Source organism: Bacidia gigantensis (genome assembly GCF_019456465.1).
Source record: "Bacidia gigantensis strain McMullin 20006 chromosome Unknown contig_249, whole genome shotgun sequence".
NCBI lineage: Eukaryota > Fungi > Ascomycota > Lecanoromycetes > Lecanorales > Ramalinaceae > Bacidia > Bacidia gigantensis.
Window position 1 is genome coordinate 202,455 of NW_025408603.1, and position 22,630 is coordinate 225,084.

Below are 22,630 nucleotides of genomic sequence, written 5' to 3' on the forward strand. Positions count from 1 at the left end.
CCGTTTGCTCCTTCCACTCCATGATTCGATTCATGTTCTCCTAGCTTGCAACGACGTAGGATTGGATCTGGCCGTCATTTGCTACACAAGAGCGAGGGTTGCTAGGATATCCATTGCCAAATGACAGACGCAGACGAAGTTGAAGAGACAGGTAACGAGCTTTCTTACCGCCCCTCGCCAGGCTCTACTAATTCAAGGTGCGGCTATCTCATTTAAAGTCATGAATCATTTGCTACAAATGCATACGTACAAATTCAATCTCTCCGTCACCTTCGTGTATCTACCGACCTGTCACCACGATATTCTACCTGCAAGCCAACAACAGCCTCCGCCGGACCTTACCTGCTCCTCTTAATAAGGCCGTCATTTGAGAGCCTCCATGTGGCTCTTGCCTGCTCAATGCAATGCGTAATTCTCGATATTCCATGCAGTATCTTTCTGCAGCCGGATTGAAACGGACCAAGCACACATCGTCTCCATCACTGTGCTTTTCAAAATTTCCTACTCTTCCTCGCTCGGAAATGTAGGAGAATCTCAGACCTTCTCCAGCATTACCTGCTCACGAACTTGTTTCAAGCCACGGCGGGCTACCTTCATGAGATCTTGACGCGGCCTCCCCTCTGTCCAATGTGTCCCCGGCATGTCTGTGCAGTCTGGGAAGTAGGTGAGATATTTCGTGCCAACGAGTCCAAATTCAAATGAGGTGAGGCCGCGGAACCTACCAAATGCTCTCTGCATGGACGTATTGGGTAAAAAGAGGTTGCGAAAAGCCTTTTGCGTAGATTGAATGATAAGCCCGGGGATTACGCTGTGTTGCACACCTTGATCTGTAAAAGGATTGTGTGGTTCGGCCATCGTGATTTTCAGCTTCTTCAAGTGACCTCCGTTCTTGGAAAGGAGAGCTACAGCCTTCTGTAGGTCAGCACCTGCCTGCGGGTCAAGGCCCTTGTCATGGTGATGAAAAGTCTCATTGAGACTACGGGCCTTGGTATACCGAGCGCCAATGAAATACATTTGCACCGAGCGGATCAGGTCTCGGTTACGTTGGCCTATTGCTTGAAGCCATTCGTGAATGCCTAGGTAATCACTTTGCAGGACCAAGATCTGGTGAGGACCCCTCTTGCACCTCCGGCAAGGATGTTGTGCTTCAACTCTGCGAGCCGCGCCGTACAGCTCGTCGTTGAAGTAGAATGTTGTGGTACTGTAAAGGACTTGGACCGCTTCTTCATGAATTTGTCTGTTTAGCAGAAGTATCGTGATGCTGACGTTCACGAAGAAAGCCTGCGAGCTGTATGGTCCCCTCAGATAACGCGGACGCGGACGCACACCTAGGGGATTGGGTCGGATTACTCCACGCTTTTCATATAGGTCGAAATATTCTTTGTAGATCATATCCCTGATTTCTCGTGGGAGGCTACCGAAGCGAAATGCCATCGTAGCTACGCACAAATGAAGGTACAGTGTTGGAATTGGTTGTTGTGTATTTTCCGTGACTGTTTTCACCCGCTGACCCGATCTTCGATGTCGTGATTCAGAAAGATGTAATCTGTGAGTACGTGCTACAGCTTTCAGCCTAAATGATTGTGCTCGATAGAGCCATGGGGGAGACTTGATATGATGTAAGGAAAGGAGAGGAAGAATTAGTGAGGTGGATGAGTCAAGCCGGTGTAGGGTGTTGCAGTTCTACTTTGATCATCAGTGTCTATTGGCTAGGCCACTTATCGAAAACTTTTGCTGCCCCCAGCCTTTCATTTCTAGTCTCGAGAAAGCTAGGATCTATGGCAGAGAAACGCAGGGCTACAGTCTCCTCGGTGTCAATACAGGTACCTGTCTGTGCCCTCATCGTTGTCACAATTCTTCTCTTCAATTTTCATGGCCATGAATACTGGTAACTCGCAAGATTATCCCCCTTTTCCACCCAAATCAGGTCTGATTCAACGAGTAGCTCTCTTGGTCTTCTTGCTGACGCATGCATGTCGGAGCTGATCCAACCGTCCGCAGTTGACTGGCTGATAGCTAGTACGTTAGTCTGGTAAAGCATCCACCATTTTCGTCTCTTTCAAAAAGTTTCCCAATGCTCCTCAACCTCTTCAAGAGTCGACATTCCCTGTCCCCTCAGCACCGGATGCAAATGCACAAGCTGCGCCCCAAAGCAGCTAAACCCTGTGCAGAGAATCCTTCGTTTCTCCACCTCCCCACCAAGCTTCTTCTCCAACTCCTTCAGACCCTTCCTCGCCGGCTCCAATGCATCAAACACCTGCTTCTGCTCCCTCATCCTCCCAGCCCCCGCCGCATCCCCACAATTCCCCGGCATATCGCCCACAGCATCATACACCCCCTTCTCCATCCCCGGCACACGAACGCCAAACTCAAACCCCTCCTTCAACTTCCCAAAACTGCACAACCCCGCCTTCACCTGGCTCCCCGGCCCGAACAGCCCATAGTATGCTTTCTGCATACGGACGCTCGGCGCCAGCTCGTTCACGGAGAACTTATCAAAGCCCTCATCGGGCCTCCACATCGTGATGGTCAATTTCTGCAACGAATGCTCACCGCCCGCCAACATCCTCAACGCCTTCACCAAGACCGCGCCATCAAACGGATACTTCGGGAACGGACGTCCCCCATTCACAGCCCTCATGCTCGCTCTCCCATCGACGAAATGTCCCAGCAAATCTCCACCAAACGGATCATCCGAAGGCACATTCGTGAACTGCTTCCCCCCAAAATGGAGGTGCACCTTGGTGATGAGTCCGCGGTTCCTGGCCCCGATCTGTTTCAGCCAGATATGCATGAATAGAATCTCACAAGCCAGGATCCCCGTGTGCATCGTCCTCTCGTAGAAGTCCCAATAGGCATAATTGCCATCTCCGACGCGTCGGAGCTCGTTGACAAGGCGCTCATGCATGAGGCAGGCTTGGCAGGGGGCGGCAAAGGCATTGTAATGCCTGCAGGGACGATTGGCTAGGTTCACCCACTGGTCCGAAAAGTAGAATGTGCGGGTGCCGTATAGGACTTTGGTGGCTTCGTCATGGATGCGGCGGTTGGTTTGGAGGAGGGAGACGGCGGTGGAGATGGTGCAAGTGCCTGGCGAGCACTTGGTCGAGCGGCGTTGCATCCGTGCGAGATCGGGAGTCGTGGTGTTGCAGGCGCAGGAGGAGAAGTAGTGGGCGTAGATGCGGTTTCGCACCTGGAGGGGGAGGGAGGAAAGAGGGAAGGACATCGTGATGATTCACTATGTATTTGGTTAGAAGTGAAGGAAGGACGAAATCAAGTCGTATATATCTAGAGCAAGTATAGAAAAAGGGGGAGGTTGGCGTGCTAGCCTGATGCCACGCCAATTTGGGAAGGAGTAACACTTGAAAAATATCTGAATTAGGCTAATCAGTCACTTTTAAGGTATATAAACACTTAAGATATTGAGGAAAAAGGGCACATTAACCATATGCGAGATTGGGAGATGGTACTGCGAATCAGAGGAGGAACGCTAGATTGGCACTGCTAAAGCCGCTATTAAGAAGGAGCAATTATTCAAGACATGGAATAATAGGTTTGTACCACTTTTGTCCTGATACAAATTAGATAAAGATAGTATTCAATACCTCGGGCGTAAATCTTTGCCTTTCAAGAATAAGCAGCGTATTTAAATGCGCCTTTCGAATCTGGGGTATTAATAAATATAAAGCATGAGAGTAAAGCTAGCTCGTAATAAAGGCTGCAAGGTAAGAAATACAGCTATAGAGGCGTTCTTAAGAGGCTTTCATGACGTTTCGCCTACCAGGATGCACCATGTAGTCTTTCAAAGATGCCTATCAGGTATCTTATCACATGGTTTGTCGACGGCGATACTTGACAGCCAAGTCTGGCAATGTCTTGATGATAACTGTCTGGATGCCTGTCCTGTCAGCAAGGCTGGTCCCGGAAATCGCCATTGCCTGCTGCTCAATTGAATTCGTGACCTTCATGACACCCTGCCAGGCCTCTTTCCAGGGCTGCAAGTCGACTGCAAGACCTGCAAAATCTTCGAAAACACCCTCTGGTACGTGAAAAGTGAACTTTTCAACACCCTTAATGCTGTTGAGCGCCCACCTCATTCTTGAGCTTGGATGAAAGAAATCTTTGAAGGCGTATACCAGCGCTTCAGTCCGATTTGCGGCTCTCTCATATGGTCTCGTGTAGTCATTGGGGTCACTGTACCCCAGCTCCGGCCCAGCGAAGGTAACGGTGAGCGTTTGGAGTCCATGGCCACGAGCTAGGAGGTGAAAAGCGCTTTCAAGAAGGTGACCGCCGAGTGCCGTGTGGTACGAGCTACCATTCATCCATTGACGGCCAAGGTCATATGTGATGTTGTCTTTGCCTCCGCGAAAGTGAGTGAAGCGAGCCCCCGAGAGTGACAACTCGATGTTCCTTATCATCAAGCGGTTACGTGTGCCGATCGTCTGGAGCCACTTATTCAAGGTGGTGATGTCACATTTTGGCATTCTAACAAAATCTCCCTTCTTGTGGTATCTCTTTGCCTTCGATTGTGTGCATTGAATATGACTATCATATTTGTCTCGGTGGCATAGGCTCTTTTCACCAAACTCTGACAGTCGAACTTTCATTGTAGCGACGCCATGATGGGTGTCATCGAAGTAGAACTTATGTTTGCTATACAGCAGGAGAGTTGCCTCGTCGTGGATTTGCCGACAACTACGGAGCAATGGGTTGACGTTGGCAATGGGGCCAGCCGGTCCAAAGGGGCCGAGGTAGGGACGCTTGTTTAGTGATGGCTGGACCGTCCGATTTTTTGGCAGTGTATCGAACGCCCAGAAGTAAACCTCATCTCGGAGTTCTCGAGGGAGATCCAAGAAATTTGTACGGCTTGTGGAGGTGCCTTGTATCACAAAAGTCGAGGTACTCTGCATTGTGCAAGTAAGCTGACTGTCAAGCAAAAATGATGTTGTTGAGAAGGGTATAGGTAGTGGAGACACAGATGCTTGATCATACAAAAGATTGAGAGGTCTGTACGAGGAGTCTCGAGAGATTGGAAGTAATCAAAGTAACAATGAAGGGAGCAGTAGAAGTATATACACACCGATACTGTGTCAATTCAGGATACACAGAAAGGAATAGGAACCTATACCCGAGCAGAACGTCACACGATCAGGTGTCATGATATACGGTGTTTCAACAGCCGAACCCCATAATTAGCCATTACTCACGGTCATCGAGTGTCTGTAAATTGAAACACTCGAAACCAGTGTCATAATAGTAGAGCTTCATGTGATGCAATCACCTGGCAGAGTATATATAGTCACCTATCCAACTTGGCAAGCTGAAGCGATAATGAAGGCTCAGCCTGATCAAATAATCAGGAAGATGAGAGAAAAGAGGATTCAAAGCGGAGGGGAGTGCAGCTTTTGTACCACTTGCTGACTATTGACTCACCAGACTTTGCTGTGATTGCCTAGGGTGAATAGCATATTGGTTGTCGCGCCTTCCATTGTTCCTGCGTACATTCATCGATCCTTGACCTCACTAGATTCTTCACCAAATTAGAGCTCGAATCTAAGACATGTGCTTCACTTACTTCATCTGTGAATGTGCTGCTAGAAACGCTGCGTCAATGTCTTCCTCCCAAACCCACTTCATCCTTTCCTTCATCAAACCTGGAAAGAGCGACACACAGGCTTCATATGATTGGTCAGTCATATCAGCTGACTCAAGCCCAAAAATCTTGCCTGATTCACGTGAAGCTTGTTGCGCCTTCTGTGCCCTGGGTCTACGGACATCTTGGTATAGGTTAGCGTAGCCCTGTAATGGAGGCCTATTTCCGTCGCCAGTGGAGTTGCTGCCGGCTTCCAGGTATGCCTCAAGAGATTTCGCAAGAATATAACCATCTTCGATTGATTGTCCTGCTCCAGTGGCTATCAAAGGATGAGCGATGTCAACAATTTAATATGCAAAGAGAAGAAGTATCTACCTCCGTACGGCAGCGTAGCATGAGCGGCGTCACCCAGCAGTATCACTTTTCCATTTGCGTATGTCCACTGATCCAAAGGGTTCCTATCATTCAGAACCCATTTTGAAGGTTTCTCAGGCATCAGCTCGATTATCTTCTGGACAATGTCATTGAAACCCTCAAAGTCATTGCGTAGTTCCGATTTTGACCCGGAGGATGACCAGCTTTCTTTCAGGTCGCCAAGGCTCTCTTGAGGGGTAGCGCGGAACGTGAGTGCATTCATGATCTTGTTGCTGCTGCCAATGGGGTACGTAAGGAAGATACGGCCTTTAGAGAGAAACATTGCTGCTTTCGATGGTAGAGGCCACCATGGTGATATTTGATCCATTGGTATGAGAGCTCGATAGGCCAAGCGACCACTGTAAACTGCTTCTTCTGGGGCGTACTGAGCGCGCACAGCGGAGTTTATCCCATCGCTGGCTATGACGAGGTCTGCACTTGCTGAAGTACCATCATCGAAGTGTATATGTACCATGCGGTCACGGTCCTGGAACATATTCAATTAGCAGGCGAGCATACGAGGAGATCTCAGAGAAATGGAGCCATGCCTCGAGTTTCTTGCATCTCTTGCCTATATGTAGAGTAGCAGCGTTCCTTGACTGCACTTCTTTGGCAAGAAGCTCTAGAAGTTCAGCACGGTGAACGCCCAGCTGTCCAGTCTTCTGCGCGTTGTCCGCAGGCACGGTCAAGATATCTTCGCCGTTGTCATGTCTACGGAATGACATCCATATCCCTTCTCTGGTGCCGCCGATAGCTCTCAATGCATCCTCGAGCCCTAGTTGGGCGAATAACTTGACCGCATTTGCACCAATGCCTACTCCAGCCCCAATCTCACTATATTTCGCCGCCTGTTCGTAGATGTCGATGATGACATTACGTGCTTTGACACAATGGTGGTGTAATTGAAGAGCACAACTGAGGCCACCGATTCCTCCTCCGATTATAGCTATTCGTAACGCTGTGATTCTGTTTGCCGAAGGCATTTTGGAGGGTCTGATAGCATGTGTATTGGAGCAGTCCATACTTCTTGCATGCTTCTCTTTTAGAAAACCAGGAGCTTCTGTCGAAAGGAATGCCGCACATGTAAATGAGATCGAGCTGGTAAATCACTGTCAGTCCCAATTTACACAAGGAAGAGTAGAAGACCCTTGCCCCGATGGTCGACGTCATCAAACCTTAGACCATGGTCGCTCTTGCTCGGGCGGGTACGTACGTAGACAGGCTTGAGTCCTAGCCGCAGACAAAACACGCCCATTCACTGGCTGACTCGATCCGTCTAATGCACAATGATCCGACTTTGCATGGGAAGTTGCGTCAGAACATCTATGGTTTCCTTCTGGTGGGCGGCAATTTCCAGCCTGCTTGATGTGAGTATGCAAGGGAGACACAGGGAGGAGGAGGGACCTAGACATACTTGACGCTTTTCAATGCCAGCACGATTATGCAAGATATTACTGTACCGACTCATGTACGCAAGGTCTAGACATTCAAGACGTCCTAGAGATAGATGCTCCAAATTTGTTGACGCGGTAAAACTTAGCAACCGACGAGACGCGCTGCTCGACTCATCTGCGATTAGGTTGAGAAGGCAATCCAGGAGGATCATCGGATCAGTGGACCTTTTTATTACTTTTCGATTGTAGTACGAGCGATCCTGAAAGATGCACCACCACTGCAGAGCGTTTTGTAGAGCCAAAAATGTCGTTGACTCGAGGACGAGCGCTGAACGTAGCGTGGTCTCGGGGACAGGATATAGGAATCATCTGAATATGGCTAAGGCGACAGTCAGCAAGAGCCGCAGAACTTTGAGCTCTAGGTCCACTTCACTATTGAGGAAAAATATTCGAGCTTCGTTACGCGATGCAACGTACTGTAGAAGCGCTTGATGCATTACATACTCGTTTTGAGGCGGCCGCCATTAATTGTGATGGATTGAAAAATGGATAGACGGATATAATTTCCTGCAGCAGGGATGTCATGACTTCTGAGAGGAATGTAAGTACATGATCGACTGCTGTGCATGAAAGTGCTCAAACCAAGTGAATGCCATATCTCCTGGCTAGGAGGGCAGTCAAAGCAGCTGAATGCATGACATTTCTCTCGAGACAACATGGAGCGATGGTCCGAGACCTGAAGACTGTGATCCTGAGTTTCGACTACGTGCAGAACGACTTGATCTGAACGTAAGAGGCGATTGATTCTGGAGTGGAAAATTCAGGGGCTTGGGGTCGATGGCAAATCGTCGGGGCTAGAATCAAAACAAGAGATGATGTTAGTGTTTGTAGTGCGTTGTTGAAGGATGACTGGACTGTCCCAAAGAGATCTCGTAATGGTCAAAGCTGACTTGCCTTCTGAAAGACCGTTTGCGGCCTGACTTACTCGTCATATATTACGGCGCTAATTGCGCTAGTGTTGCGAGACGATTGTCATGTTTTTCCTTGCAAAGTGTTTCGGTGTATGATCAATCCATACTGAATGCATGCCTACTGCATCTCATGTACCTTCACTGCATATGCAGTAGTGATGGCCGCAGTACTAGCCTCGCACCAAAAGAAGCCTACCACGCGTAGCTCCAAGCCCAGCAACGCCCTCCTCCTCATCAAGCTTTCTTAGCCACCGCTCCCTAGACACGGCATTGAACGCTCAACTCCACTGCCTCCATTAACGCTGCCAGTTGACGCCTGTCTACCTGTCCTTGTTGACATCAAAGACATACCCGAAACTGACAGGACTACTGCACCCAGTCCTTCTGTGGTAGATGAAGTTCCATTGGCGACCACCACCTCCAATGCACAGAGCCTACGGCATATTGCTGGCGGCAAATGTGTTACGACCGGGTTGCAGGATTAAGATGTTGCTCATTGTCAGGGCTGCGGGAAGGACTGGTCTTCTTGGGATGGTTTCAGAGCCCAAGCTAAGACTTTTGGCCGCGAAGGGATCGGCAAAGATAGAAGTACTATTGATCATTAGCTCTGAGCCTTCAGCTAGTCGATGGAGAGAGATGACTATACTGTGATCGATGATGGCAATTGCAGGTACCAGAGTTTCCCCATCGAAGACAATTGAAAAAGGTGGAGTTGATATGGATTTCAACGATTTGAACGGATTCGGAATACTTGAAGGAGATCTCCCGCTCAATATCAGTACTATAGAGAGCTGTCTTTGATGGTGTCAAAGCCAGGGCGCTCTAGGCTCCTAGAATAGCGTGTGATTCTGGCACTCGACTCAGGAATTTTCATCTCAAATAGTCGAAAAGGTGCCCGATCAAGCGGGCTCTCGCCGAGTGAAGTGCGGCTTCGCAGGTGTAACCGTCGCTGTGACTTTGACCACGTTCATTCAAGAAGCTTGATGACAAAAGCTTCCGCCGCTGGAGACAAACTTATTCGCGGCCGGTGCATTTAGTTCTTCCTCCTGCTTGCAGGTAGGATGCAGAGGCCGTGTTTGATTAAAATACCAAATCTTTATTCTGCAATCAGGCCTTAATTCTTGAAGAACTACGTAGTGTGGCTGATACAAGGCTTTAATTCAATGGCATGTACCTATAATCCAAGGTGACTAGTGACAGCTCTATCTTGACGATGTAATTAGGCTTCACGCTGGGTAATACAGCTTCTTTTGGTCGTTGAGAGAGACCCAATCTTGAGGTCGTCTATTAAGAGCACAAGTCAATACAAGAAAGTCGGTCTCATGCGAATATCAATCGGTCATGTCAAAGAGTTCATGACAGAGCGCCGTATGCAGGATGTGTCTCTTGATTACAGAGGAATTTCGAATCGTATCGAGGGTGGTCTTCTCCTCTCCAGCCCCAAGACGCAGACCTGATATGTACGCAGCAATATTCGAGGCTATATAGCGGCTAAGTCTTCCGGCTTCAGCAAACGAACAACCAACATATGCTGCGTGGCGTATTTGACTCTATCCTTCGCTAAATGCAGGAGAGTTGACTTGAATGTACCTTGTACGCTGCCCACGCGTTTGCGGCACAACATTCTGGTCGGGCGTCGAGAACAGAGACAACTTGTTTTCGAGCTCGTAAGACAGATACCAGAACATTGCGGGCTGGCCCTAGAATGCCATTTGCTTAGATGATGCCAAGTTGAGGAGATTTCTACCGCTCATAGCTTTCAAAGCCAGAACCCGCGTCTTTCCGTGATGGGGCATCTCGTGCCCCATCACCACACGCTATGTTTTCTTCCATATCTTCTGTCATCTTCGGGCCCTTTTCACATCTTCGTTCATCCGTTGCCTGTAAATGATCCCTTACACCAATCCCTCTCTTGACAACCCGAGCGCCACTTGGTCTCAGCTTGCGATAGTATCCCTCCACTTTTTCAGGCAAGACCTCGAAGCCACGATTCTGATACCATTCAAGCGCATCGACATTGCTCTCCCAGACATGCGCGTATACCATCGTGATCTTGTTCCCAGAGGTTGATGGGGAGACGTTCAAAGGGCTGGGCTCGCTCCATGTGCTGAGAGCAGTAAAGATGAGCTGGGCGAGGAGTGTGGTGGCCATGGAAAGTGTTCGATGGGAGGGAGCTGTTGTCAGGGTCTGTACGTATATCGCGTATTCGCCGTCATATTCTGTTTGTGTTGTGGTTTTGAATGATTGGCATGGAGGCTGAGGCTGTAGCCCCGGCTGTGGAGGGTGGGGTCGCTGGGAAGATGGCCCACTGGCGGCGTGGGTGCCAATACTTGTCTTGTGCCCCAAGGATGGAGGATGGATCGGTTCAAGACGCGCTTGTATGCATGCGATGACTTGCGGACCTTGTGATAGACTATATACATCTTCTTTCCGTTTATTGGTTGTCGAGGGTTCTGGTGGGGGACTGTGGACTGCGCAAAGAGCTATGGTACCCGAATCGATGGGCTCGGTCGTCGAAAGGGCAAAGAATTTGTCTGGATACTTGATGGGAAGCGATGTGCCTATCAAGCGTCTGTACGATGGAAGGTGTTCGGGTTTTACTCGTGAGATAATCGTATCAGGTGGAAGGGTGACTTTTGGACATAGAGGTGAGGAGGACGAGATTTGAGATGCGCCTGAGAGAGGCATCGAGAGCAGCGATTTAAGAATGGTATCACTGCGGGCTTTGGGGAGCTCTACAAGTTGTGTTTGATGGAACCCTCTGCAAAGGGAACCCCGCGAGGTTCGGATTCCATTGGACTCGGAAATCGCGGTCTGGGCGCGCTGCACGTGACCAAAATCTGAGAATCAAGGACGCACCCTCCTTCACTCGTTCTACTTCTGCATTGGAGCAATGGAGCTTGATATCGAAGGGTTTTCATTAATTCTATCTATCGCTCTAATTATTTCAGTACATAATCCAAAAAGTTGACTTCACGTGTGCCAAAAAATCCCCATTTCACAATGGCCAACGTCCAGGCCCGCGAGAATTTGCCGATGGGGTAACCCTGCCTCTGGTTGATGGCCATCTCAGCGGCAGGCTGTGAAGCGTCCCCAGGCAGTACCCCTGCATCTGGTTGATTGCCATCTCGGCGGTATGTCGACAAGCCAGACGCTCAGGCAATAGCCTTGCATCTGGTTGATCCCAGCAAATCTTTCTTTCTTTCCTTGGCACAATACATGTATGGCATCGTTCAGGGCGGAATCGTGACATATGTGATCTCGCCAAAGCCTTGGAGAATGTGCGACCCCTGGATGTTCCTACTTGTCCATGCAAGGATCAGCATCTCCCAGCGTGGTCAAAAAAGATGAGCTATGTGGTCGCCAAGATCTAGCTCAAAACATCTCGCTCGATGGTATTTTGTGACATATCCTGACAAGCCACCGAGACATCCTAACAGCCCAAAAATGTATATCGGCAAACACTGCGGTGAGATCGGCTTCTTTTCCAAGCCTCCCGCACTTTGTAAGAGGTGAAGTGGACCTTGCAACCTCCCAGCCTCGCCTGCGGACACATAGCCTTGCAACCCTGCCTCAACGGGCAAGTCACAGGAATGGCGCTGCAAGACCCATTCAATAGCCGCCGCACCTTCAATGGCATCATCCTTTGGTGTGGTGATCTTTTTGACCTATTCCTTGACATCCACCGTTGGTGTCACCAAGCCGGCTTAACTGCCAGAATGAGATACGTGGGTGTTAGAAGTCTCTGGTTTGATTGCACTGTTGCAAAGACTGAAACGCCTGATGAAGGTCCATTTAGTCTTCAATCGTCCAGCGCTGTTTGCAAAATCAACAAAACAGTGACCGACGTTGCTACTGGGATTAGGACACGTTGGCTGGAGTCCTCGAAGCTTTGCAAGGAGCCCTGTTCCCAGAAAATTTGTCTCGAATCGTCTAGACAGTAAGGCTCGACGTCATGTTGTACCAGACTGTGTGGATGAAGTTTTCTCTGCGAAGGAATGACCATCACTTTGCTGAAGATGTCTAGACGATTCCAGACGCGAGTCGAAGGCACGACATCAGAGCCAAAACGAGGTGTCGAGTCTGCAAAGCGTTGTCTTTGCTTCCCCATCTTGACATTGACCACTTGCAGGTGAGGGAATAGTTTGGGGGATGCACAAAACTCTACCATGAGAGTCAGAAGCCCATTTCCAGAACTTTCACATTGTCCACTAGCGCTCCCAGACATTTACGCCTGCTGATTTGGAGGTCAGATGTGCCTCGCAACTCTTTTGAAGTCCCTGGTGCAATATTGTCGCCGTCATCATGAGTCTTCGTGATTCTTCTACCGTTATACATCGAGCCTTTATCAGAATGATTCATCGCCAAGATCCACAAGCTACGGTTCGGAGGTTCTGGCCATTACACATTCGAGAGGAAGAGATCAAAATCGACCATTAAAGCAGCTCCATCCATCCATGGCTCAAGCTCACCCATCCAGAGGGTCGTCTTTGCTTCCCCGTCTTGTATGTGGCTACCTGCGGAAGTGGCTGTCCATTTCCAGATCCCTGATATTGTCCGCCTGCGTTTCCAGGTATTTAATCCTGCTCTGAGGGAGCTCATCAACAGTGTCATGCTGGCTCAAAATTGCTTAATCGAAGCAGAGAAGCTTTATGAGTCGAATGTTACCATTACAAGCAAAGTAAAGCACTTCTGCGGCACCAGGATCTGAGCCGACAGCACAGTCTCATTCATCCAAGGCTCAAGCTCACCCATTCAAAGCGTCGTCTTTGCTTCTCCATCTTGTGGTTGACCACCTGCACACGATGGCTGCCCTTTTCCAGAGCTCTCATACTCTCCGCTTCCAAGCTTCGGCCGCAAGAATATGTCAGGGAATTGGGATCACAAAGAGATTAACAAACGTAGCCCAAGCACCCATAGATCCACCTCGGCCGACCATAGGTACTGCCAGAGTTCCCAGAGCTCCCCACGCAACCGATTTGGCTCTCGGTGCCACGAAAAAGTTCCAATGGTAAGGAGGCCGACGCACCCGATCTTCTTCCGATCTTGCATTCCAACGAAGATTGTAGCGCTTTATGAATTACAAAAGTCTTCCGAGCATCTTGCTATTAGCACCATGACCTTCGCCGCTGTCAGCCGACAAAGCCAGCACACCTATTTTTGACTCGAGCACACCCACTCAAATAGGCGAGAGGGCAAGGAGCGCAGCAGAATGCGGTGAGGCCAACGGTGGCAGTGCTTCTGAGGGTGTCGTTGCCTGTTGGGTAGAGCTCGGGACCTGGTGTCTTGGTGAGATCCAAGGGCTGAGGTATGTGGTTGGTGGTGGGGTGAAGGGTTTTTGAGGTGTCCATCTTTGCATCCCCGTCTTGTGGTTGGCCACCTGTAAGAAGAGCCTCGTCTTCTTTGTGATGAAGCCACTCAAGCTCAAGCAGGCTTTGCTCCATGAAATCTTTTATGTGCTCTTCAGGAACACCAACCGAGTAAGCTCATCCACGGCTCAAACCCAACTACTTAAAGGTCGTCTTTGCTTTCCCTTCTTGTGGTTGACTACCTGCAGATGATTGCTGCCTATTCTGCTCTTCGGGCCGCAGGGAGTAGAGAAGAAGAGCGTTCAAGGGTCTAGTCACCGCAGGTATGACGATGACGCGACGAACTCTGACGACTCATGATCTAGGAGAATGGGCCGAGCAGAGGACCACCCGCGCTTCCAGGTATTTGCTCCTGTTGAGGCCTTCGGCTGCGACACCAGGATCTTGGCCACTGTTGGCCAACAGAGCAAGCACACCCAATCAGGCTCAAGTTCACCCAGTGGAAGCGTTGTCTTTGCTTTCCCATCTTGTGGCTGGAACTGGATTAGAACACAGGAAAATGCTTCTTTCAACGCGAGACCCATCATCTCGATCCTGACAAGTGAAAATCTGCAGATGGTGGCTATTTATTTCCAGAACTCTCATATTGTCCGCCGGCGCTTCCAGGTATTTGCTCCTGTTGAGGAGGAGGTCCCCCGGTTGAGGAGGAGGTCCCCCGGTTGAGGAGGAGGTCCCCCGGTTGAGGAGGAGGTCCCCCGGTTGCGACACCAGGATCTACGACCTCCCGGTACGCTTCGTATCGCCGTAGCTCTAAACCCCTTCGACGCTACAACGGGCGTTTCTGCATCTCTCTGTTCCGATTTGGGTTGGTGCTGCTGTTCGGCGTAGTCGGCAGGATCTGACATCAATCGGATCCGTGCTACAATGTTCATAAGTGAGGTGATTGCTTGTGGGAGAAGTCTTTGTCGGCTACGTGTTGTGGGCGGTCACCAGGATTTCGCTAACCGCATCCGGAAGCACTCTTTCAGCAGGATTACATCATGAATATACGGCGATATTGCTTTTGAACGGGAGCTACAAGGTCTTCGGACACTCCTCAAATTACACCAAGCCTAATAATATACTACTGGGTTTCTACTATGAGTTCTAGTTCAATGTAGGTCCACGCAAGGCAAGCAAGCGATATTTCATTCTTCAGCTGTACATAATTTCTTTGACAAGATGTCTGCGAACGAATTTAGCCTTTTGCATTCCCTTTCATCTCGCTGAGAGTCTCGTTGTGTCAAGATCTAATTCTCTTTGATGGGAAGACGATATTTAATTCAACTTTCGTGGACAAAGCGAACAAATGTAGACCATTTCCGGTAATCCTTCCACTTAAGTATCATATTGCCTTGCTCCTGTATTTACCCACTAGAAGAAATGTCCCCACAACGCAATGTCGACAAATTCCGGGTATGATGCACTTGGAGGGCAGATTGTACGTGGAAAGGTCAGCTCACTCGCGTTGCGTAGCAACATAAAGCCATCGCAAAGGCCAAATGCTGTAAGGATCAACGTCGAAGAGCGTGCGATCCTCACCGATCTCTTGAAAGTATGAGGGCCCAAATCGCTCTCTGAAGTTTCTCAGGACTTCCAGAATATCCACTCCAGAAACCCGTGCATGATCTGTGCAAGGTTGTAGCGGGAGCTCTTTCGCTTTCTCGGTGACTCGAATCTTTTGATGTACAGGGATATGGTTAAGATGCTTGTATGAAATGTGTCGGTCTTTGAACAAAGCTGGCGGCGTCCGAGGACCGACGCTTGGTGATATGCCAGGTCTGATCAAGTCGACTCTTTTCGAATCTCGCAGGAGGTAGTGTTCAAGGTCGGAGAACTCTTCGAAATAGTTTCGAAAGCTGAGTTGGAGCCAGCACGCCGCGGGCCCGATATGTCTTGGGTGGAAGAGATGTTCTTCTGGGCTTTCGGCTTGACAGAACTAGGCGAAAGGGGTGATTTGTGTCTTGCCTCAACTGCTCACGAATCAGTTTGTCATCGCAATCACCTTCTCATGAAAATCTTACTTCGTCGACTTTTCAATATTATGGACAATGTTGTAGACTGTGAGAGCTACGGAGCAATGTGTCAACTTTGACGCGCTCACGGATTTTCACGCTAGTAATGGAACGGCAATATCGTATTGTATTATATTTCTACCAACACGAATAACAAGAGCAAAGGCTCTCCTGGCCCATTCCAGCCATCTCAAAATAGGGTGTACTTTTTGTCGAGATTTGTATGCTGTATACGGTCAGAGTATCCGATCAGGGCCGTTGAGATATAGCTTCTCAAAACTCGCATTGGCGAATGGATAGCAACGCTTCCAGTTGAATCTTGCAAAGCTGGCAACGTTATCGTCCATCGTATTGACGACTCGCCCTTCAGCTTTCGTGCTAAGTCCGTGACTGTCGTATAACGCTACGCTCGAAATCATGTGGAACAAGAGAATCACACATTGCCGTACCATCCGCCACTCTGGCGCCCCTACCACGAGGTAGATATCTCATGTGCAAGCCCGCGTTTTCAATCAGTATCGGCCAGAGGGCGTGACTCCAGGATAGACCCTTGAAAGAAATTCTTGTACTTTGCGTCCCCAGGAGCCATTTCGAATTGGTTTCGTAAGAGCAAATGATTATCAGCAGCGTCGCGGGGGTTTAAGGTTACTTGCTTATGGCGGAGAGGTGCTATGAGCTGAATATTCTTCACCGCCCGCAGAGCAATTGGATGGGAATCATTTCGAACACGTGCTTCTTGTCTTTCGACAGCTTTGTTGGCTTTGCTGTGCCGTGGACACCTCCTCAGAGCTTCCAGAAAGAAATAGGTTGCTGTAGTGTCGTCTCCCTTGAGTATCAAAGCTTCTCCAAAGCTATAGCATATCGTCGCCGCGAGTCGATTTGGGAATGGAGTCAACGAGGGCAGACTTCCCAGAGCCGCGTGTATTTCATTGGTTGTGTCCTGCTTGATCAAAATGTGTCTTGGAGCGCCTTGCAGTTTACGTATGGCTGCGAGGACACTATCAGCATCTCCAACTCTGAGAAACCATTGGGCGCCCCGGCTAAGATATTGAAACATTCTCGCGACTGTGGCAAGGTACTCTGGTGTGCGTGGGGTCCTTGGTGCAAAGCAGACGACAAAATCGTACAGTTTACACCCCATTAAATCGTACAAATCGACGTATCTGTATGCCAATTCTCGATAACGGTGCTCAGCTTTGAGCTGGTCTCTGCCTTGCTGCTCAATCCTATCTGCCATTTCATTGATCTTGAGAATCGAATCCATAGGATCGTTCATGTTCGCTTTGATGTGGCTGATCGCCAAGGTGTCCATTTGTGGGCTTGCTGATAAGAAGAAGCACTCTGATGCTCCGCGGCAAACCAAGAGGGTTCTACGGATCGTGTCGAGGTGTGTGGTAGCTTGCGTGAACGCACTCGTAAACTCCAGGTACATCTTCGTACCCTCCCATAAAACTCCCTCATATCCATACATACAGAGAACGCGAAATCGGTAGATATCGAGCAAGAAGTGCTGCGCTTTTGCGAGCATTTTAGGGCTCATAGCACGTTTGGTGACGTGCATTGTTAACGGCGGGGCGAACTCTGCTTGGATCTCTCCGGGTGGCTTGATGCATAGTCGAGCCATGGTTGGTAGCTCCATAGGCCCTTTGCAGAGCACACTAACCAATAGATTGTCCTGATAAAGAATAGGACACGCTTCGTTATAGACCCTTTTACAAACCCGGAGGATTGCAACAGTCAGGAATAGGTGGCCATCCAAGTGAATATCCCAGTCGCCAAATTGGCAGCGGAATGGATCTATTACGAGCAAGAGACGGTATATTTGCAAGCGGATCTCGCATGGTAGTCGGAAGAAAGGGGAGGCAGTCTGAGCTGCTGGTTCTTGTGAAGGCGACGTTTTCCGTGATCTGAACAGCGAAAGACGGCTTTTCAGCTCTTTGAGCATCTTGATTGGAGGCATCTCGAGCTGTCTCTGATATCTGTATGTGGCTGCAAAGGGGTAAGGCATATTCCCTGCCACCCGTATTAATCAACAACTGTGCGTTTTATAACAATACGGGACTAAACCTAATTTAGGTCAGCCTCGCCAAAATATCAAAACGCCTTGTCATGCCACTAGAAGATTATACAATCCTTTATTTGGCTGCAAGGTCTTATTTACTTACCGCTGTGGCCTCTTGCACATTCAACGTAGGCCAAAGATGGCTCGATTTGCTATTATAATACTTAAAGCAGCCTTCTTTCATCAGACTATCGTTATACATTAAGGTCCTCAATCTTAGGAAATGCCAAATACGGCTCTCGCTTCTCTCGCGCAGATACAAGAAGCTCAACAACGTCATCACGCCCCGCACGCCTAGCACAGACAGATACACTCCAGCCATCTCCCGTGCGAGCCTCGGTATCAGCACCGCGGTGCAAGAGGCTTTCTACCGTAGCCAAGGAACCATTAGTAGCAGCCTTGTGGAGCGGCCGCCAGCCCCAATAATCCTGAGCCTCTATATCGGCACCATACGCGAGTAGAATACTGATTGTTTCAGGACTACCAATTCTAGCGGTCCTGTGGAGAGCTGTCTGTCCATTTGTCAAGGGTGACCTTGCATCGGCTCCAGATTCGAGGCATAGGCGGATAAGATTGGAGTTGTCGACCATTGAGGCACAGTGAATCGGTTGTCTTCCACCAACTCCCCGGCTATTGATATCAATATCCTTCTCCAAAAGGATCTGCCTGACGGAATCTTCGTCGTTCAAGAGTAAGGCAACGTGCAATGAGCTGTCAAGGGTACTGAGTTCCGAGTAAGGATCGAGGTACTTCTTCAATGAAGAAAATGAGTGCTCAGTATGAAGATCAGAATCTGGTCCTGCCGAAAGTGAACCTAGACGTTTGATGTCTTCCATTTGCGGCAAATGTTCCGTCTGAAGGGCTGCCGGGTTGGTCGACTTTCCTCTTTTTGTTAAGAGAGCATACACATCCCACTGAGCCCAAGATAAAGCCCCCTGTGCCGGAGTCTGGTTGCCTTTGTGCTTGAGTGTCAACTGTGCGTCTACGCAATCCTGTGACTGGTTCAATAGAGCTTCCACGACATCCATGAAACCCCTTTTAGAAGCTATGTACAATGGTATGGCTCCGCGAGAGTCCTTCACAAGCGGGTTTGCTCCGTACTCTAGTAGCACTGACACAACTTGTGAGTGCCCTGACTTACAAGCTAGATGAAGGGCTGTCTGGCCGCCCTCGTTTGCCTTGTCAATGTCTCCATCGTTGATATTGAGAAGGAAGCGTACAGCTTCATCTTGACCGGCGACACTTGCGCCATGAATAGGTGTCCAACCGTCGATGGTGCTGGTGTCGCTGGGCGAGCCGGAATCGACCAGTAATTTCATGATCTCCACATGGCCCTTTCCAGCCGCTCTATGGAGCGGAATCAAACCCCGAGCGCTTGCTGTATGCACTGAAGCACCAGAATCTAAAAGAAGCCTAGTGGTTTCTGTGTCTCCATTATCTGCCGCCTTATGGAGTGGACTCCACCCATTCAAGCCCCGTGTTTCGACTTTGGCGCCGGATAGAAGCAATTCCATCACGGCCTCGGAGTAGGAACCACTCACGGCAAGGTCAAGAGGCAAAAGATTATTGAAATTTGTCACGTTAGGGTCAGCACCGCGTTTGATGAGAAAGGCTACCGCAGCTGCTTGACCTTTCTCAGCTGCATCGTGGAGGGCAGTGTTTCCATAATGATCGACCACGTCTATGGAAACCCCATCGTCAAGTAGTATTGCGATAAGTTGGCATAGTCCAGCGCCAGCGATGATGTGCAGACCAGTGTGCTTTCGGTCCTTGATTCTGAGATCCTCATATGTATGGCTTTGTATTTTGTAGAATGTGAGCCGTCGACGCGCTCGATTGACTTTCGTTAAGTTCTTCAAGAAGGCAAGCGCAAGATCTTTGATGTCGTCGGTTGACGCTTGCCCTGCATGACTAGACCAGTGCTCGGCAGCGTAACGATCAAAAGAAGTATAGGCACATGACATCTTCGTAGATTTCCGAGAGTGTGGTGAGGAGTCCTTTAGATGCCCTGGATGATCTAAGTCGTCGAAGCAAAGCCAGGTCAAAAGTATGTTTGTGATGTAGCTTTCTTCATTAAAATTTGCTGGTATCGATCTTGATGGCCTTTGTAAATAATCCTGAAGGGCTGAATGGACAAGTCTAGTCGTATTGGTTTGCTCATCAGTGACAACGAGGCCAAAGCAGCATTCAATGATCATCTTCGGGTTAATGAGATTGTCTTGGTCAACTTCTGCATCTCCATTACTTGTAGCCAAGGCCTGGCAAAGCTCTTCCAATCTGAGGGGCCGACGTGCACGGGAGATCCACATCAAAGACCTCATCGCTATGTCTCGCCGTTTCTGAGTTTGCGTATTGATACGATCAAAAGTGTCTGCGAAAGCTTGATCCAGGTTTGAGGACAGATTTTTTATGTATCCGCGAACTTCAGATCTTGTCATTGCTTCAAGGACTGCTTGGAGGTGTAGGACAGGCAGCAAAAACCTGCGACACATGTCAGCACTTTGTCTTTGGCTCATTGTTCCATGGGTATTGAGAGACATTGAACCTACATCCCCCGTGCCTGATTAGCAATAGTCTCCACAACCTGTTCTTTTAGCTCTTCATCGATATGGTCAAGGCCAGCCTCATGCTTCTCCAATACCAGCCTGCAATAGACTTTGATGTCACCTTCATTTGCTGCAATAGCTATCTGGGTGGCTTTTGCAAAATGATGATCTATCTCAGGTAGATGGGGTCGACATGTGACAAATATTTGAAGTGCGCTCGACTTGATGTTGAAAAGGGTTCTAAGTATAGCCTGCCTTTGACTTCTATCCGGACATTCGTCCAGAGCGTCAATCACAATGACGCACCGATTAAGGTCACTGAGTGTTGCGACGAACGTACTGACAAGGTCCGACAGCAACGCCTGGGTATGATCTTGTTGGGCGGTCTCGTAGAGATTCTGGACAGCTTGGGGTATTGCAGGTTGACGAGACACAACCTGTCGAAGAAGACTACCGTATAGGGCTTCTTGAGGCTTGCGATCCTGCCGTTGATGGTCAAAGTAGTAATATGCTATAACGTCTTGGGATGATCTAAAGGTTTCCTTGAGATGATCGATGACCAAGGAGCTGCGGTAGTCAGTATCATGTCATGGCATTGGACGCCCTGACATACGTCAGGACAGACTTTCCAACCCCAGGATTTCCCGTGCAGCATAGAGCGGGCTGGCACTGATCGATCCATGCTTGAAAGGTGCCACATTCAAGTAGCCAATTTCCAGTACCTTGTACTCTCTTGCCGCAAACTTCGCGATGTCTTTCGGAGTACTTGTTGGAAGATAGCCAATCTAGAACCTCGATTCGGTGTCGGTCTACACCCCATACATGTCAGCGAAAGCGCAAGTCATTCATCGGAAGACATGTACTCTGTGCCCTTGTACTCAGGACTTTGACATCGTCTGTAAGATGCCTTACGTCATTCGAGATCTCCTCCATCTCATTAGCGAATGCCAATATCTCTTTGACTTGAATTGACATCTTTAAAGCTTCTTTCGCAATCCCCGACATCGTGCCAATTGATTGAGCTAATTCGGCTACCTTGGTTGAAGTGTCCAGCTGGACCTGTAAACCTTTTGTCGCCGTATCAAGCGTCTGTTTGAGAACATTACTGTGGTGCAATCAGCGGAAGGTACCCTGAAACCTTGCGAACGATCCTACCATCCTTCAACAGTCAAAGCAAATTGAAAAGTAGCAGCACACTTTCTTAGTCTTTCTAGAGACTTGATGATCTCTTTCTCAGTAAACGGCCATTTCAACCTTCCTCCAAGCGCATTCATCTTGCCCTCTGTCAGCCCCGGCAGCTTCATTGATAATGCAGTCATGCTTTGATGGCAGAGCCTTAGCGCTTCGGAAAGAATTGAATCAGGCACGACATCATTATTAGGGTGCAAAGAAATGAAGTCTTGCAGACTGGAAAGGCTGCTCTCAAGCAGAGAAAGTTCGTCAGCAAGCTCTTGAGCGAGCTTTGGGGCATCCTTCACGGAACCAACATAACGACTCGTCGATGCAGAGACCTGATTAGCCAGAGTGATAAGGCCCGCGACACCTGCCATAATGGATAGTGGATCCATACTGTCCTGCCTTCAGCTATTACTCGCCAGAAAAGTTGCAGATAGATGTCCTTTTTAGTCAAGCGATATGGTGAGCCGGCCGGTCATCTTCGATACTTGAATTATGTCTCTTTGACCCGTGATAGAGCATTTTCAAGTGTACTCCGGTGCTTGCAATATCTGCGCTCAGCGACAGTGGCGCTTTTTTGCAAGATGAGAATTGCCAGAATCGTCGAGTATATCCCATCGCAGATTGATATAAGAGAATTCGTGTCATTGACTCAAGCCCGTATGCATTTCCCAATACATCACAACCATCACTACATATACATTGACCTTTTCGGAAGAGAGCCCCCTCATAAAAAGATTCTTGTAAGATCGATTCAGCCTGATCGGAATCGGCGGGAGCCAAGCATACGTTGAGATAATACACTAAGAGTAAATTACATATATATCTTACGGCTACAATCAACTAGTCAAGCTGGTGGACCATACGAGGATGCTACGTCGAGATTTTGCCCCAGAGACATCCCAGACCCTCCAGCAGATAGTAAGTCCCATATTTTCAATAGCAGAAGACAATGAATTTTCGGACGAGAACACTTATCAGTCCGCCAATGGTCTCCGCAGCAGGAACTCGATATAGTTTAGCACTTTCAGACTTCTAAATTTCTCGCTCGTATGGACGCTTCTTTGCCTACGCTGCACCTGGGATCATTGACATGTGTTCTTGCATTCCTGAA

General features: G+C 48.9%; 8 protein-coding genes across 8 annotated transcripts; all 8 read right to left on the reverse strand.

The window, feature by feature from the left end:
• Positions 1 to 534: 534 nt before the first annotated feature.
• On the reverse strand, positions 535 to 1,434 carry KY384_006318 (uncharacterized protein; the record flags this gene model as incomplete). The annotated part of the gene is made up of 2 exons (XM_044814814.1): positions 535 to 1,281; positions 1,351 to 1,434. 2 exons carry the CDS (start codon positions 1,432 to 1,434, stop codon positions 535 to 537), a joined length of 831 nt encoding a protein of 276 aa, XP_044667914.1.
• A 436-nt stretch (positions 1,435 to 1,870) lies between these two features.
• KY384_006319 (uncharacterized protein) lies at positions 1,871 to 3,118 on the reverse strand (the record flags this gene model as incomplete). Its single annotated transcript, XM_044814815.1, has 2 exons — positions 1,871 to 2,029; positions 2,087 to 3,118. The coding sequence occupies 2 exons, from the start codon at positions 3,116 to 3,118 to the stop codon at positions 1,871 to 1,873; spliced, it is 1,191 nt and encodes a 396-aa protein (XP_044667915.1).
• A 706-nt stretch (positions 3,119 to 3,824) lies between these two features.
• On the reverse strand, positions 3,825 to 4,907 carry KY384_006320 (uncharacterized protein; the record flags this gene model as incomplete). Its single annotated transcript, XM_044814816.1, has 1 exon — positions 3,825 to 4,907. The coding sequence occupies one exon, from the start codon at positions 4,905 to 4,907 to the stop codon at positions 3,825 to 3,827; it is 1,083 nt and encodes a 360-aa protein (XP_044667916.1).
• A 661-nt stretch (positions 4,908 to 5,568) lies between these two features.
• On the reverse strand, positions 5,569 to 6,987 carry KY384_006321 (uncharacterized protein; the record flags this gene model as incomplete). Its single annotated transcript, XM_044814817.1, has 3 exons — positions 5,569 to 5,909; positions 5,966 to 6,441; positions 6,524 to 6,987. The coding sequence occupies 3 exons, from the start codon at positions 6,985 to 6,987 to the stop codon at positions 5,569 to 5,571; spliced, it is 1,281 nt and encodes a 426-aa protein (XP_044667917.1).
• A 3,125-nt stretch (positions 6,988 to 10,112) lies between these two features.
• KY384_006322 (uncharacterized protein) lies at positions 10,113 to 11,057 on the reverse strand (the record flags this gene model as incomplete). Its single annotated transcript, XM_044814818.1, has 1 exon — positions 10,113 to 11,057. One exon carries the CDS (start codon positions 11,055 to 11,057, stop codon positions 10,113 to 10,115), a length of 945 nt encoding a protein of 314 aa, XP_044667918.1.
• Positions 11,058 to 16,240: 5,183 nt separating this feature from the next.
• On the reverse strand, positions 16,241 to 17,692 carry KY384_006323 (uncharacterized protein; the record flags this gene model as incomplete). Its single annotated transcript, XM_044814819.1, has 1 exon — positions 16,241 to 17,692. The coding sequence occupies one exon, from the start codon at positions 17,690 to 17,692 to the stop codon at positions 16,241 to 16,243; it is 1,452 nt and encodes a 483-aa protein (XP_044667919.1).
• Positions 17,693 to 17,988: 296 nt separating this feature from the next.
• Positions 17,989 to 20,232, reverse strand: KY384_006324 (uncharacterized protein; the record flags this gene model as incomplete). Its single annotated transcript, XM_044814820.1, has 1 exon — positions 17,989 to 20,232. One exon carries the CDS (start codon positions 20,230 to 20,232, stop codon positions 17,989 to 17,991), a length of 2,244 nt encoding a protein of 747 aa, XP_044667920.1.
• Positions 20,233 to 20,339: 107 nt separating this feature from the next.
• On the reverse strand, positions 20,340 to 21,659 carry KY384_006325 (uncharacterized protein; the record flags this gene model as incomplete). The annotated part of the gene is made up of 4 exons (XM_044814821.1): positions 20,340 to 20,907; positions 20,954 to 21,149; positions 21,204 to 21,445; positions 21,496 to 21,659. The coding sequence occupies 4 exons, from the start codon at positions 21,657 to 21,659 to the stop codon at positions 20,340 to 20,342; spliced, it is 1,170 nt and encodes a 389-aa protein (XP_044667921.1).
• Positions 21,660 to 22,630: the final 971 nt, after the last annotated feature.